Source organism: Nannospalax galili, unplaced genomic scaffold (assembly GCF_000622305.1).
Source record: "Nannospalax galili isolate Female #2095 unplaced genomic scaffold, S.galili_v1.0 scaffold806, whole genome shotgun sequence".
Classification (NCBI taxonomy): domain Eukaryota; kingdom Metazoa; phylum Chordata; class Mammalia; order Rodentia; family Spalacidae; genus Nannospalax; species Nannospalax galili.
Genome location: NW_008355419.1, coordinates 1,936,297 through 1,951,592, shown reverse-complemented (window position 1 = coordinate 1,951,592; position 15,296 = coordinate 1,936,297). Strand labels below are relative to the sequence as shown.

The 15,296-nt window shown below is 52.7% G+C and overlaps 1 protein-coding gene across 10 annotated transcripts in view; it reads right to left on the bottom strand.

Moving 5' to 3' along the window:
- Prdm16 (PR/SET domain 16) overlaps window positions 1-15,296 on the bottom strand; it is a 345,691-nt gene that overhangs the window by 228,336 nt on the left and 102,059 nt on the right. For all 10 annotated transcript variants that reach the window (XM_008852658.2, XM_029555848.1, XM_029555847.1 and 7 more), the window contains exon 2: window positions 5,039-5,388. In XM_008852658.2, the coding sequence (XP_008850880.1) occupies window positions 5,039-5,388 (350 nt within the window). The remainder of the gene's footprint in view (window positions 1-5,038; window positions 5,389-15,296) is intronic.

Here is a 15,296-nt window from a genome sequence, read left to right as displayed (position 1 = left end):
GGGGAGGGTGGGGGCTGGAGGCTAGAGGCTGGAGGCTGAGGCCTCCTTCTGTGGATGTTCCTTTCCTCCCCAGGAACCAAGCACCAGCCAGGTCCTCCATTGCCACCCCGCTACTTGGAATCCCAACCTTTTCTCATCCCTTCCTGGAAGAAGGAAGGCCTAGCTTTCCCAGCAACCTGCAGAGCTGGGCTAATGTAGATCTATGCAAGCATGCTGGCTCAGTCTTCGAAGGCTGATGTTTGGGGTGACAAGTTCACATTAAATGTGCAGGAGTTTCTCAGATCTGACACGCAGAGCTAGGGTGGCTTTTGCTCACTGTGTCCTCTGGCCCTGATGTCTCTGGCTATCAGGGTAACTCAGGATTCCTGGGGGTAACTAGTAGTCTTGATCTTTTCTGAGGACATGGGGGGCTCCCAGAGACCTGGAAGAACTGGCATAAGGCCCTCAGGCTGTGACTGAATCAGGACAGGCTGAGGCCGCCAAGCTGTTACCCCTACCGCCCTAGAGCTTCCTGTGGCGTGGCCTGGGTCTGGCCTGTTTGTTGATTGAACAAACGAACACATCTATTAATATTCAGTCCCTCTCACCAGGGGATGAGGCAGTCCACTTGAGTAAACTCCTCAGATGATTGAAGCCCTGTCATTCTACATTAACACCTCTTAAACACTGAGAGACACATTTATTCAGCAGATGATGTTTGAGTGTCAATCAGAGAGTGACTTTCTGGGGACAGCCTCTATGAGTACCCAGCCCAAATCTGGGGGATTGTGGCTGTCAGCAAGAAGCCTGCCTGCAGTGCTTCCCCAGGTGTCCTACCCTGTGTGCTCTATCCGAGCAAGCTGGGGCACACAGCTGCAGACTCCGCCTGGGGCAGATGGCCTATGAGCAGCCCCTCCATAGCCCATCCCTCTGGGCTGTCACCACAGCCATCTCTTAATTAGCAAAATAAATAGCACGATGATAAATGTTATAATTTACTCAACACATGATCAAAATCATTGCTTTTGCAGACCTCAGGGCAATAAAATGCCATCGGGGGGTGATTTATTCCCACAGGCAGGGTGAGTGGAGGGCTTCGGTGTCAGCAAGCAGGGCGTGACATGAGGAGAGGAATAGATGCCAATCCCAGGATGTCAGCGTGGAGGAGCCTGGAAATTGGGGCATGCTCCTTGAGGGACAGAGACCGGGAGGCAGGTACAGGCCCTGAGCCCATCCCCATGCCCACTACCAGCTAGGTTGAGGGAAGGACGCCTGACATGTTTTCTTCTAAGAATCATGTGAAGGTCCCTAACACACAGTTGAAGAGACGTAAGGGAGAAAGCCTCCCCAGCCAGCTCTGGAGGAAGGGCTTTGAGTCCTATGGGGCTAGAAAGGAAGGCTAAGGGCCCACACCCCCAGTCTGCCCACACCCCCAGTCTGCCAATAGAGAGCCCACCTCGGGTATGGGGTGCACCCATCACTGGGGACAGGAAGCCGGTCTCTTGCATGCCACTGTCTGAGCCCTAGGTTGCGTGGTCATCTATACCTGACCCATGTAGAGAGAAGACCTTTCACTCAGATCTAGTCACCCCAAATCTCATGCTAGCCAGACCTCTCCTTATGCAGAAAAGGGAACTCGACCCATTACATCATCTGAAACAAAACCTTTGTTCTGAGAAATGAAAATTATGTCCGCAGCATCCCAAATGTTGGTATGAACAATCGATCTGACCTCTGTTTCAAACTGGCCTCCAGAGGGTCACCTGTCCTTTGCCTATGAGGGGTATTCATCCCCCTCTCATTTGTTCCTCCGAAGACATGACCCCCCCAGATCTTTTAGGACAAGCCAAGCCCTGGGGTGCAGACTGGACACCAAACAGTGCACCCCACTTGCTCGGAGGCCAAACAAGTGTGGGTCCTCCTTGGTTCTCATCTGTCATCTTTGTCAAAATGTCACCACTTGCTCTGCTCCATCCAATGAGCACCTTGTTAATGATTACAAAATTCAATTACTCTGATTCACAGAACTTAATTATGAGGGTGAGAGTGAATAATTATGTATGAAATTGGGAGTCATTGTGGTATTACACCCATTACGCTTCGGACCACCCTAAGCCTGACTGGGGCATCCCTGCCCGCAACATGTTTGCACATCAATGCTTCTTCCTCTCAACCTGCAGAGGCCAGGCCACTTGGTGTGAGTGGTTAGGGTAGTTAACGAGAGGCCCCCCTCTCTCTCTACCAAGGGGAAGCCTGGGCCCTGTGTCCTGGGTTTTCTCTCTGTCCTGAGTCACGATCAGGAGATGATAAGGCACAGGCTTAGGAAGTTGGGAAAGGAGTGGCACCAGTCATACTCCGTCTTTCCTGAGCTACCTTTGTACCCTGAGGAAGACAGAGAAACAAAGTAAAAGAGCCACCAATGATCACAAGATGCAGACGGAAAATTCCAGGGAGGCTGTTAGGAGGGGAGAGGTCTAAATGCCTTCTCAGGTCTCAGAGGCCTCAGTCTGTGGAGCCAGAGAGAACCCACTTCTGCCTTAATCCTTGGAGCCAGAAAAAGTCCAAGCTCCTCAGAAGCCTCCTCTTGGCTCCGTGGACCAATGATGGCTGCCTGTCCAGTTCTGCCTATGGTTCCAATTGCCACGTGGAAGGACACAAGGTCTGCTGGCTGGTCACAGAGCCAGGTAGTTGCTGCCTGGATTCTTGAAGAAAACAAGGTCAGGCTAGAAAATGCCGGGCGCTTCTAGAACACCGTTTGAGGACGTTGGGCTGGGGGCAGCTAGTTCTAAGCACTGGCATGACAAGAAGTTGTCAGGTCACCACTATGGGACAGAGCTCTCCGCAGAAGTAGGAAGTATATCTCGGAGAGGGGGCGCACCCTCATGTACGTACAAGGAGAGTAAACAACTTTGCAGAGTCAACAGGCCCTGGCGGGCGATAGAGACAGCCTGTACCAGGTCTGGCACCCAGGGAGCCACTGAGATATGGGTCATTTCTTTAAAAAAAAAAATTGAACAGAAACTTGTATCAGAACAGACAAGAACAAAGTCACTTCAAGGTCATCCCAAGAACTACCTATTACCTATTGGGTTCACTTACTCCCCACCATCTAAAAGCTAGTCTACTATTTAAATAGTCAGACCTTTTAAGTGCATCAAACAAACACTTTCTACAGTCTCCAGCACACCAGGCAGGGAAAGGCCAAGTCCAACTAAGCCCATGTTGTTTATAAAATGTTCTCCTTGGGTCATGGCAAAGCACGGTATGTGCCCACTGGAAAGCTGGGACTCTAGGCTCTCCCCTACCTCCTGCTTCACCTGGTTCTTGGCCTCAGGCCAGTAAGTCCAGAAGGTGACCTTAAACTCTGGTCCTCATACATTGCACCTGTCACCTCTGATGGCAGAGGACATGACAGACCAGCTGACCCAGGTCAGCTGCTGAGTTACAGTTAACTCACCCATTTCTTCATCCCTTTGGTCAATCCAGCCTCCCACCTGGGCCCTCCAAGTCCTTTAAAGAGCAAGTGGGGGAGGCTCAGATCAGAGTCCCCGTGCACTTGACCCTGAACCACACAAGACCCAGTGCTACCAGGGATCTCACTTCACATGCCTTCTGAGCACATGGAGGGAGGCCCCAGCATTCAGCCCCTGATCTGTAGGGAATGTGGGAGGTCTCTAGTCACTACCAGCAGAGGCGCTCACCCCCACCCCCCACCAAGGGTTCTGTTCTATCCCAAGAAAGAGCTTTATATAACATGCCCAGGGGAAATCCTTGATGTGGCTAGAGCATGCCAAGCTTCCCAAGAGTCTGGAAGAGGACAGTGTGTGTCAGAGTCTTTAGGTAGCCGTGGAGTCCTGATGCGCAAAGTTTGGAGACCGTAAAATATAGGGATCCAGGCCTTAGTTCTTTCCCTACTTTACACAGAAAACTAACATGCTGATCTGCTTGAAAACTCTTCCAAAGTGACCAAGAAGCTGGGGGAGGTAGGAAGATGGGGCGCAGGACTCCTGCCTGCCCCGTTGTTAGGAGACCATTGCTGGCCATTGGGCTCTCTCCCTTCCCTGGACCATTTGCCCTTCCTGGCACTGACCTCGGTGCAGGCACTTGTGGAGGTTGTGAAACACCAGAAGGAATCTGGATTTGCTTTCCTGCTTTCCACCCAGGCAGGCTCCCTGCCAAAAGCACCACTGGAAACCAGCCCTGTGGGCCACAGGAAGGCTGGGGCCTGTGGGGAAACGTGCTTTTGTGGTGCTCTTAGTTCCCATGAGGCCACCTTGACAGTGCCCCAAACCCAGGCTCCGTGTGCCTCAGGACCTCAGCAAGTCACCTGTGGATGCTCCTGGTTCAGAGCTACCTCAGGGGAGATCCTTGACGTGGCTAGAGCTTGCCAAGCTTCCCAGGGGTCTGGAAGAGGACAGTGTGTCGGAGTCTTTAGGTAGCCGTGGAGTCCTGACACACCATCCTTTCAGACCCACCTATACAGGCTAACTGTACATGGGCTCCAGCCCCAGAGGCCTGCAGAGATATGGCAGGGAAGCTCAGACAGCCAGACAAGGCTGGTGCCCTCCACTGTGAAACATGAGAACTGTAGTCTTAGGGCTGGGAAGGAGCCTTAGCAAAATTGGGTGTGGGGGCTGCATGGCCACCAGGCCTGTTTTGTAAGCTCCCACAGTCTCAAGCTGTTGAGAGTGGAATGAAATTCTCGGAGTAAAGCTGCCTCTTCTAGAACATTCAGCTACTGTACAATGAGAGTGGGTTAGCACCTACATCCAGTGGGAGGCACAGGATGTTTCAAGACATGAGCTCATGAAAGACACATTTCCGGAACGAGAGCACCATGGCCATCAGGGCTGATGGGCGTCCACGAGGACCTCAATGTTTTCTGAGTCGCGTCATGCGAGCCGCAGGATAAAATAACCCTGGGAAATGTGACATTCGAATGCTCTCTCCTCAACAGACCGAGCCTCCTGCCTCGGGCAGTGGCTGCACCAGCTTTATAAATAGATTGAACACAAGATAAATGGCCACGATCAATCATGCTCAGACTCAGCACACTCACCTCCCATCCGAAGTCGGCCTCCTTCAGCGTGGCCCGGGGCGCCACCATGTAGGGGCCAAACCTCTCCCCGACTTCCATCTTCCGCTTGGCCCAGATCCCCAATCCGGCTCCTGGGATGGAGGACTCTCGCAGTTCGAAGTCTGGTGGGACCGGAATGTCTTCTGGAATGTAGACAGGAGCCTCGTAGGGTGAACCCTCCTTGGGAGTGAAGTCCTCGCTGGTGGGGAAGGGGGACGGTGGCCCCATGGGGATGGGGGACAGGATGCTGTCCTCGGTCTCCTCCTCGGCACTCTGGCCGGCCAGCAGGTCTGGGTCGGGCTCATACATATTATTTACAACGTCACCGTCACCTAAAGGAAATAATACAACGTCAGCCTCTGCAGCAGAGGGACTCCCCGGGGACGTGGCCCTTTAAGAACCCAGGGGCACTAGAGGTCTAGCAGGCTCCTGCATGCCATTCCTGCATGACCACCTCTGCACCATCCCAAACCAAGCAGTGGGCATGTGATACCAGCCGCTCCCAGGAAGAAATCCCACCAGGCTCCTCCAGGGACGACCAGCTACCCACAGCACAGCAGAGCTCTTCCTGGTTTGGCCACCGTTCCCACTATGCCAGAGGCTGGCATCTCGATTCCTGAGATGTACTGCCCCGTTCAGCTCTGGGAAAGCAGAGCTTTACCTCACATGCTTAGACAACAGTGAGATATTTGTTGTGTAACCATTCTAGACTGGGGGATTGAGATGTGTCCTGAGTTCTTGAGAGGACTCAGAATTTGGGTTCATGTGAGATTTTCTCAAAGCTTCTGCCCCCAACACAAGGCCACTCTGGATAGCACACTGGGATAGCCAGGCCCTGTGCAGGGTTTGTGAAAGTTCCCAATGATCCCAAGGCAGGTTAGGAATGGGTCATGGACTTGGGACTCAGGCTGCATGCAGGCTGCAGGACCCAGCATAAGGAAGAGGGCCCTGGCTTGTCTGTGTGGTTCACCTGAGCAAAGGTTGAGGTCAAGACAGTACCATGTGAGAAGAGCATCCTGATACACTGGGGTGATGCAGAGGAAAGGTGGGGGCCAAGGAACTCAGACAGAAAAGAGAGCAACTCCATTTCTGGCATCTCTGAGCAGTGCAAACAGGGCTTCAGACGGGTGAGGGTCCAAAGCAATGAGAAGCCAGGACCAGCGCAAGCATCCAGCAGCACAGACAAGCCGATGAACAGACAGTGCTCTATCCACGCCGGGGGCAGCCACCAGAAGCACAACACCCCACCTTGCTGTGATACAGACGCATGCAAAGTACCCAGAAGACTTGCAGTCCCCCACAGCCACCTTTGAAACACAGAGCACACCATTTCTAACCATGACAACCTCCCATGCCTCGGAACACCTGTATTCATTCCTCCCGTCTAACTGACTTCATCCCCATTGACCAACCTCTTCCCTTTCCCTGTCTCCCTTTTGAGGTGCCACATCTGCTGGTCACCCTGACCTGACCATTCCCCAGTGCATACAGTGTGCACACATGTAGAAACAACACACTTAGCCTGTAAATCCCTGTTCATTCCCCACCATGTACATATGCACAGGAACATCACACTTTATAATCCCTCGCTCATCTTGCAGTGTGCACATGTATTAATACCACATGGCATCCCACGAGTGCAAACAATTGTTACTTATTCACTAAAACTTAAAACAGTATATTATGAAAATTAAGAGAAGCCGACCATACAAAGGACAAACACCACGTGATCCCATTTCTTCAAAGAATCCGGAAGAGGCAAATCCATAAAAGTCTCTAGGAACTGGAGTGCAGTCTCCTATGGGTGGTGGGAATGTTCCAGAATTAGATTGCCCAACAGAGGGAATGTGCTAAGTGCCACTGAAATCCATGCTTAACAATGGTTACTTCTAGCCAGGCGTGCTGACACGCGCCTGTGATCCCAGCACTTGGGAGGCAGAGGCAGGAGGATCTCTGTGAGTTCGAGGCCAGCCTGGTCTACATAGTGACTTTCAGGCCAGCTAGGGCTACAGGGAGACCCTGTCTCAAAAAGATTAAAAAAAAAAAAAAAGAATGGAAGAATGGTTACTTCTGTACTATGACCTTGACCTCAGTCAGTCAGGAAAGCTGAGGTGCAAAGGGAAGATGGAACCCTAGGGCTGGCTCCTCACTCAATGCGCTGACCCCTGATCCAGATCTCAAAGCTCAATCCCGTCTTGCCACTGGTCTGGGGACCTGTGGAAGTCACTCCAGGGCCATGTCCTGAGGCCCCTCCCTGCTCCTTGATGTTGGCTGGTGAAATAGAAGCTTCTGGAGAGACAGAACTTTCAAGTACAAGAAAAATGATTTCAGATTCCCCATGCTGGCTGCAAACTGACTGGGGAAGTAACAAAATGTTTTCTTTCAAAAGAAACCGAAGTCTCAGAAAAAAAAAAATCATGCGGATAACACTTATTTAATTTAGCAGGCATTCACGGAAGTAATGACTATGTTTTAAGTGGCCAACGGTTCCTTTTTAATTGGCTGGTAGGATCCTTTCAGAAACTCAGCAACAGTGCTGTGGCTCGGCTCCCTCCACCCTGAAGCCTGGTGTTGTTTAGGTTTGAAAGAGCACCCCCATAACCCTTCCCATTGCCTGTGTGCGGCAGAAAGGTAAATTAGATGTGGGGGGGTAATTAACATGCCACCTTATTATTTAGAACTGGTAACTGTGCAGAGCTCACAAACAAAATCTCGCTGGAAGCCCAGGTTCCCTGAGACGGGCTCCTTAACTCCTTCGGGGTGCCGATGCTGCTGCCTTTTAGAGCAGTTAGGACACAAAGCAGTTTTTCCAGGAGAGGAGCCCAAGCAGGGAAAGGTCCCCGTCCAGTGCGTGGTCAACTCAGAGCTATTTCTCTCTTTTTATTTTTTCAGTTTGAATTCTACTTCCCCAAACCCCTCGCCTACCGGAGGAAAACAGCACTTTAGCAAAGCCCTGCTTAATTTGAGGCCCAGCAAACAGATGGAGAGAAGGCAGTGCTTCCTGTGGATTAAACGCAGGCCTGTGTATCCGGCTGGACCCTGTACCCATGGTCACTGGGTTAGTTAAGTGACCGCCTCCCTTTCTCCATTCTGCTGTCCCTGACACTGGGAAGAGAGCTCTTCTTTCACAGGGGTTGGGAGGGTGGAAGAGGCCTAAGGAGCGTGTGCAGAACACATTATGAGAAGGTACAGGAACAGCTCCCAGGGCCTTGGAGAACCAGGCACCTGCTCTGAGACTTGAAGACCTGGGGAGCCAGGCATGCATCACTCCATTTTTGTGGAGTCCCTGGGTCAACCAGTAATGTTCGACTTCCTTGCCCATGAGCTCCAGGCAAGATGCCCTCTGAGATGGCAATCCCAGCCAAGAGACCACGGGCTCCTCTCCCAGAGTTTACAGATGTGTTCCCAGGGTGGATACCTTTCTACCCAGATGCAGTTCAGACTGCTGGAACAATGGGTGTGTTTTCCACCTACACTAACAGGTGGGAGCTCAGTGCCAAGGCCTTGGGCTCATGGTGATTTGTGACTGGACAACTGGATGCCATCAACTGGTGTGGAGGTCTAATTCTTTGTCTGGTTTTTCAATGACTTCCTCTTGGTTGGGGCTGCCAGTCCTAAAATTTCTTTTGGAAAATCTACCAGAATAACAAAGCAAGGAGGGGAGGGCACAGGGGATCAGTGTAGATGGGGTCAAACCCTCAAGTCAAATGACACTGAGTCACAGCCAGGTCAGCTACTCAATCCCAGGTTCTGGCTGAGCCTGTTCCTGGTGAACCTAACATCAAGACCCTGTGGGCATCATGCCAGTCAATGTATGTGAGACCATCATGACCATATGTCATGGGTCAGCTCTCACTGCTCAAGGAATGGCTGCATGGGCTGGGGCCACATGACCCGTCACCCTTCTCTGAATTCCAAGTAACCTGGGTTTAGCTCCAAGTCTTCCAGCCCCATGCCAGGGAATTTTTTGCCCCTTTTACCCAGAACAAAATGTATCTCTCATCTTCCCAGAGGCCCCCAGTATAAAGCAGACTTATGGCCAGGATTTCAGGGTCTGGAGAGAGGAGAGAGGGAAAAGAGGGAGAGGAGAGAGAGGAGAAGAGACAGCGTGCTTACATGCTGGATTCAGGACCCCCTGTGCTAAGCCAGCAGTGTCCAGGGCCAACCACCATCTTAAGAACCGCTGATGCATCCCCCAGGCTCTGCATCGACCAAGCAGGCGCCGTGTGGGCGGGGCTGGTAAGCAAAGCCTGCAGCTCCTTCCGGAAGCCATGGCCCTGGCTGTTCTGCCACCGAACAGGCAGATTTAAGCCTTAATCAGTGGCCAGAGGGAGCCTGCGGAATTCTCCCCGTTGAAGCGTATCTGGCTGCAGCTGTGGGGTCAGGTTTTCAGGAGAGGCCGTTGGGCCTGCAGGCCTGGAACAGGAGGTGGAAAAGTCACATTGAGCAAAACTGAGTGCATGCGCGTATGTGTGTAAGCGCGTGTGCATGAGCACTATGTGAGTACAAGTGTGTGAGCACTCGTGAGTGTGTGAACGCTATGTGTGTGAGCACTCGTGAGTGTGTGAGCACTCCAGTGTGTGAGTGCTCTCTGTGAGTGTGTGAACGCTATGTGTGTGAGCACTCATGAGTGTGTGAGTGCTCTGTGTGTGTGTGAACAGTCCAGTGTGTGAGTGCTCTGTGTGTGTGTGAACACTCCAGTGTGTGAGTGCTCTCTGTGAGTGTGTGAACACTCCAGAGTGTGAGTGCTCTCTGTGTGTGTGAACACTCCAGTGTGTGAGTGCTCTCTGTGAGTGTGTGAACACTCTATGAATGTGTGTGAGCAGAGGGAACGAGGGGGAACAGGTCCCAGGATCCTGAGCCGACCCTCCCTCCGCAGGTCCTCTGGTGGGGAGATGCCACTGCCCTCTGCCTGCAGGGTCCTGGAGAAGAAGGGAGAAAGAACAGGATACCTGCAGTCCCTAACCTTAGTATCCCCAGCAAGCACAGGTGGGGGACCCCTGGGCCACCCCATTGTGGCCTGCACGGCACTGTGGGCCATCATCCTCACTGCTGGGGTGGGACCTCTTCAAGCAGTCTCTGCAGGCCTTAGCCAGAACCTCCCTCAAACAGATCAGACCAGTCTCCTCGGTCCAAGGTCTTCCCAGAACACTTTCAACTGGCCGCAGTACTGTAACCCCACTTGGCGCCCCAATACCACCACACAGCCTACTCCAGTTCACAGGGCACATGCACATACCAGCGGGGCTGGGAAGGGAGATGCCATCCCAACACTTGTAAGTTCATCCTGAAGAGCAGGAGGTCAGGCAAAGCAGACAGGGACAGGCCAAGAGTCTACACTCAGCTCAGGGTTGTCAAAGAAGATACAGGTGTGGGCTGCTCATGGAAATGGCGGGGAGAGGGTGTGGGCTGCTCATGGAAATAGGGGGGACAGAGGGGCGGGGCTGCTCATGGAAATGGCGGGGAGAGGGTGTGGGCTGCTCATGGAAATAGGGGGGACAGAGGGGCGGGGCTGCTCATGGAAATGGCGGGGAGAGGGTGTGGGCTGCTCATGGAAATGGGGGGGAGAGGGTGTGGGCTGCTCATGGAAATGGGGGGACAGAGGGTGTGGGCTGCTCATGGAAGTGGGGGCGACAGAGGGGCGGGGCGGAGGCGAACATGCCTCTTAAGGAAGGGCCAGCCTCATACCTAGAATGTTCAGGACAGGTTCTGACCAGGGTAGCAATGCTCACTAGTAGGTAGGGGTGGTTGGATCAGACAAGGTGGCTGTTGCTGATCTGTGTCTTGACTGTGGTGGACACGCAGACCCACTCCGGGACACAGGTCGCTGTGCATGTCACATGCTAGGGACAAACCCTCTGAGCCCCCTTAAGAAAGTGGGTGGTGGGGCTGGAGAGATGGCTCAGTGGTCAAGAGCACTGGCTTCTCTTGCAGCTGACCAAAGTTTGATTCCCAGCACCCACATGGCAGCTAACAACCATCTGTAACTCCGGTTCTGGGGGAGTCCAATGCCCTCTTCAGGCTCTGCAGGCATTGCACAACACAGGTGCAGGCAATACATGCATGCACATAAAAATAAAAATAATAAATAAAATATTAAAAATAGAAAGTGGGTGGAGTGTTCATCAACCACCTGTGCCTGGGGGATGTGAGGCAGTAGCAGAGCTAGTGCTGAGGTTGGTGGGGCTGTGCCGAGGGCTCGCTGGCCTTTCCGTGTCCTTGGATCCCTGTGTCATTCATTCCTTACAACTCCATGTGTGCCCACAATTATTTAAACTAAACTTCCAACAGAAAGATCATCCTCTTCAAAAGCGGGATCGTGTCATCCCTGAGGCTCGCTGGCTCCTACGCAATGCATCTAGTGAGCCTGCTGAGCTCCAGGATTCCTCATCTTGCTTAGGAACAAGGGGAGCAGTGTAACAGCAGCCGGGCAGACCAGGATGGATGATGAAAACGTGCTAAGCCTTAGAAGTTTGAGGGGGCCATCTGCTAAGCACATCCTTCAAATTTTAGGTTTTAGAAAACCGAAGGCCAAGCACTTAAGAGGACAGATGGGAAATTATTGACGGTAAGAGCCCTACAAGGCCATACTTGGTCATTTGTTACTTTCCTTATCACACAACTGCAAAGGAAACCAGCAGTGTGTGGGGAGGGTCCACGTAGCTAGAAGGATCTGAGAAAGCAAGTGTGGGCAGTGGGCAGTGGCCAGGGCTCTGGCCCCTGGGTCCTTGTAGGTCCTTGAAAGTAACTCACTTATCTTTAACTCTCTGGGTGTTAGGGACCTCTTCTAGAACCAGAAGAGGTAGGTTCAATCACCCCACAATCTTTCTCCCCTCTAAGGAAGTTGGAGCAAGCAGGGCTGTGTCCGAGGTGCCGAGGACACAGTGTCTAGGTCTAAGAATGGGCGTCCTTAAATTTGTGCCCAGTGTGTCAGTCTGGCTGCCTGAGTCCCAGGCCTGACTCTAGGGTAGAAAGTCAGGCAGGACTTTTTAGTCTCTCTGGGATTAAAAATGATCCATTTGGGCCCATGACCCAGAAAATCTCTTTCAACCCTTGCCAGATGTCAAGAAAAATGCGAGATCACAAGTCTCAGGAGACTGGCACTTCTGGACTAAGATGATAATGTATTGAAAAGGTGAATTCTTAGAACCTGTGTGATCTTGCTCCCATGGGCTTCTGGTTTGAATGGGTCTAACAGTGTCACTGAGCACCCATAGTGACCTGGGACCCTCAGTGAGCTTAGTCTCTGCCCTCAGGAAAGGCAGAGAGCCTCACTACTGGAGGCCCCAGCAGGGACCCTGGAACTCTGAGATTCTGGTAGGTTACCATGAGATGTCTTGAGAGGTGGCTGGGGGAAGATGAGGGCTGTGGCAACCGTGTGGACTAAAGTAGTGAGTGGCTGAACCCCTCTGACCCAGGACATGCCTCCCCTCTTTCTGGGAGTCCTGAACCTTGTCCTGTGGATAGATGACTCATCAGCTCCATAAGTACCCATCTAGGGAGGAAGGTGTGCAGGTGTCACCTGAACAGGTGCTGCTTTGCCCTTATACACAGGGTTACAAAGGCTCTGGGAGTGAAATAGCCCACCTAGGGCCTCACAGCAAGGGTCAGAGCAGGCTAGACCCACATAGGCCCTGTCTTGGGAAACTAGTGTCCCACCCCAACCCTAGACATCACCCTTAGTCTAGGTGAATGTCCCTTTTGGTGGGTGCCTACTATGTGTCACTCGCACAGCGAACCTGGGGAAAATGTGCCTCCCAGAATCTACGTGGACACTTCTATTTATTGGTGGATGATGGATTCCAATCAGGCCAGATACTGGCTAGGCTTCCTCCAAAGGCTGGCACTGAGCCTTCTCCTCCATTGGAATATATACATGTACACCTGTGTACTGCTCATGCCTGGGCAGGCGCGTGCGCGCGCGTACACACACACACACACACACACACACACACACACACTCACACACAGATACTAGGCATCCCTTGTCCCCTGAGGAAGAACCCTGACCCTCTTCAGAACCTTTGGTGCAAACTGAAAACTTGCTGCTATGTGGGTTCAGTCCCACTCACCCCCATCCTTCAGGATTAGACATGGAAGAACCAAAGAGTAGACAGCACCTGAGGAGGGTCCCACGGGCCAGACGGGTAGGGCGGAGGGACACACAGTAGTTTGCCCCATCTTCACCCAGGGACAGTCCATCTGGCCACTGTCCCAAGGCCTGAGGGTCAACAGCCTGCTGTCCACATCTGATTGGATGCTGACCCTGACCACTAACATCCTTCCCTAATGGAAAAGGAAATAACATCTGGAGAGGGAAGAGAAGAGGGACAGTGTGGCCCCCAGCATACCCAAGCAGCTCCAGAAGGGGGCTTGAGTGTGCTGGGGTGAACTCCAGCAAGACTAGGCTGAACTCAGAGAGGGTTTGCAGAAGAGCTCTGGACAAAAGCAGCTCCAGCAGCCCTACGAAGGCACAGGTCCTGCTCCTTGCTGGCTCAGCCTACTCCCCATGGGTACAGGAAGGGACTGCCTTGCCTGGTGAGGACATGGCAGGCTGGCTGAAGACCCATCCCGAACACTCCACAGCCATTGTAACCATCCCTAGGACTCATGCTCATGGAGATCACAAAGGAAGAGCTCTTGGTGTACCTCACCAAGTGGAGCCCCTCTTAGCCCCTGTCCTTCAGACTCTGCCACCGGATGAAGATGGGGCCATGCCCCTGCTTCTCCTCAGGGGACTCAGGCAGCTGGGATCTGCCAGACCCTCGTAGTTCCACATCTACTCACTGTTCAGTTCAGAGCAACTCACACACCCTGGATCCACAGAGAGGTGTGTGATGGCCACACCCAGCCTGTTGGCTTCCTTGCATACCCTGGCCACCCATCTCTCTCCAGGATGAACAGATCCTATGATGAAACGGCATCATGTCTCCAGGAGCTGAGCTCAAGGCTGGCTCTGCATAAGCCACCAGGCCCATTCCCAGAAAGCACTGGTGCTCTCTCCATCAGGAACAATATACCACCAGTGACCAGCTTGTCCGCCATCCCCTGGGAGTTTACAGGTGCATTTGTCAGAGGGCTGCAAGGCCTGTGGTTTCTTGTGGGTAGCCACCTGGCTGGCTGGCAGAGCAGCAACCCCAAGTCTTTGAAGGCCTTATCCTAAGCTCATTGGGGGTCGGGGCTCAGAGTTAAGGGATCAAAGAGAGTCAGCTCAGGATTATCCAGAACTGACTTGGGAACAGAGATACGGCCAACCCTAACTCTGAGGAAAATCGGGCATGCCCGAGTTCAGGCATACCTAAACTGTCTCAGGAGCAAAACCCCAGACCAACCAGCTGTGGGGCAGGCCATGTGGCCAGGGAATCTACAGTGGGACCAGGAAGCTCCTTGCCCTGAGAACTGTGCTTGCTGTCTACAGCCAAGCTGGCCCAAGAGCGTCATGCTTAATGATAGGTTACATATTCCCTGAACGCCTCTGATGTCTGCTGTAGTCAGAGATGGAATGTTTCTATGTGAGAACTGCAGACACCTGGGAGATGGGGAAGGGACCAAGTCCCCCCATGGGGAGCGTTGTAGTAAGGGCTTGCCTGAGATCATTTGAGCACCTGACTATTGCATCACCATAGGATACTCAGGGCCCCACGGCCTGTCATTGTGAGGTAGTGATGAGCTCCTGAAAGGCCCAGTATCGGGTCACCTCCTTCTCTGAGCTTACAAGTGGAGGGTCTGCCCGAGGGGAGAGCTGAGACATAATGAGGGCAATGAAGCATTTTATAGGTGAGATGGGCCCAATGGGTTTGGTGTTTAGGAGTTTTGCGCACACACACACACACACACACACACACACACACACACACACACACACTCTCGTCACTTAGGAGTCTCAGAGTAGGATCCCTAGTTGAGAGGCGCTGTGACTCTAGGGACTCATGAGAGCAGTAATCAATAGGACCCACCCAGACCTGCTGACCCTGTGAGGAGAGGTGGAGGTTCACCAAGCATTGCAGGAGGGTAGGGTCAAGTCTCCTTGCTTTGGCTGTACAGGGCTCCAGATTTTCCAGTTTAGGTCCCCGTAAGGTATTTGCTTTCATGAAAGGAGCTTTTTTATTGGGTAAGAGAGAACTGGAGTCTGCCATGTCTCCAGGTTCCTTACCTCTTCCCCCAACACTGCCGGCAAGAAGCAGACTTGCATACCCTTCCACAAACGATGAGTGATGGTTCTGGTGAAACCCGGGCCTGG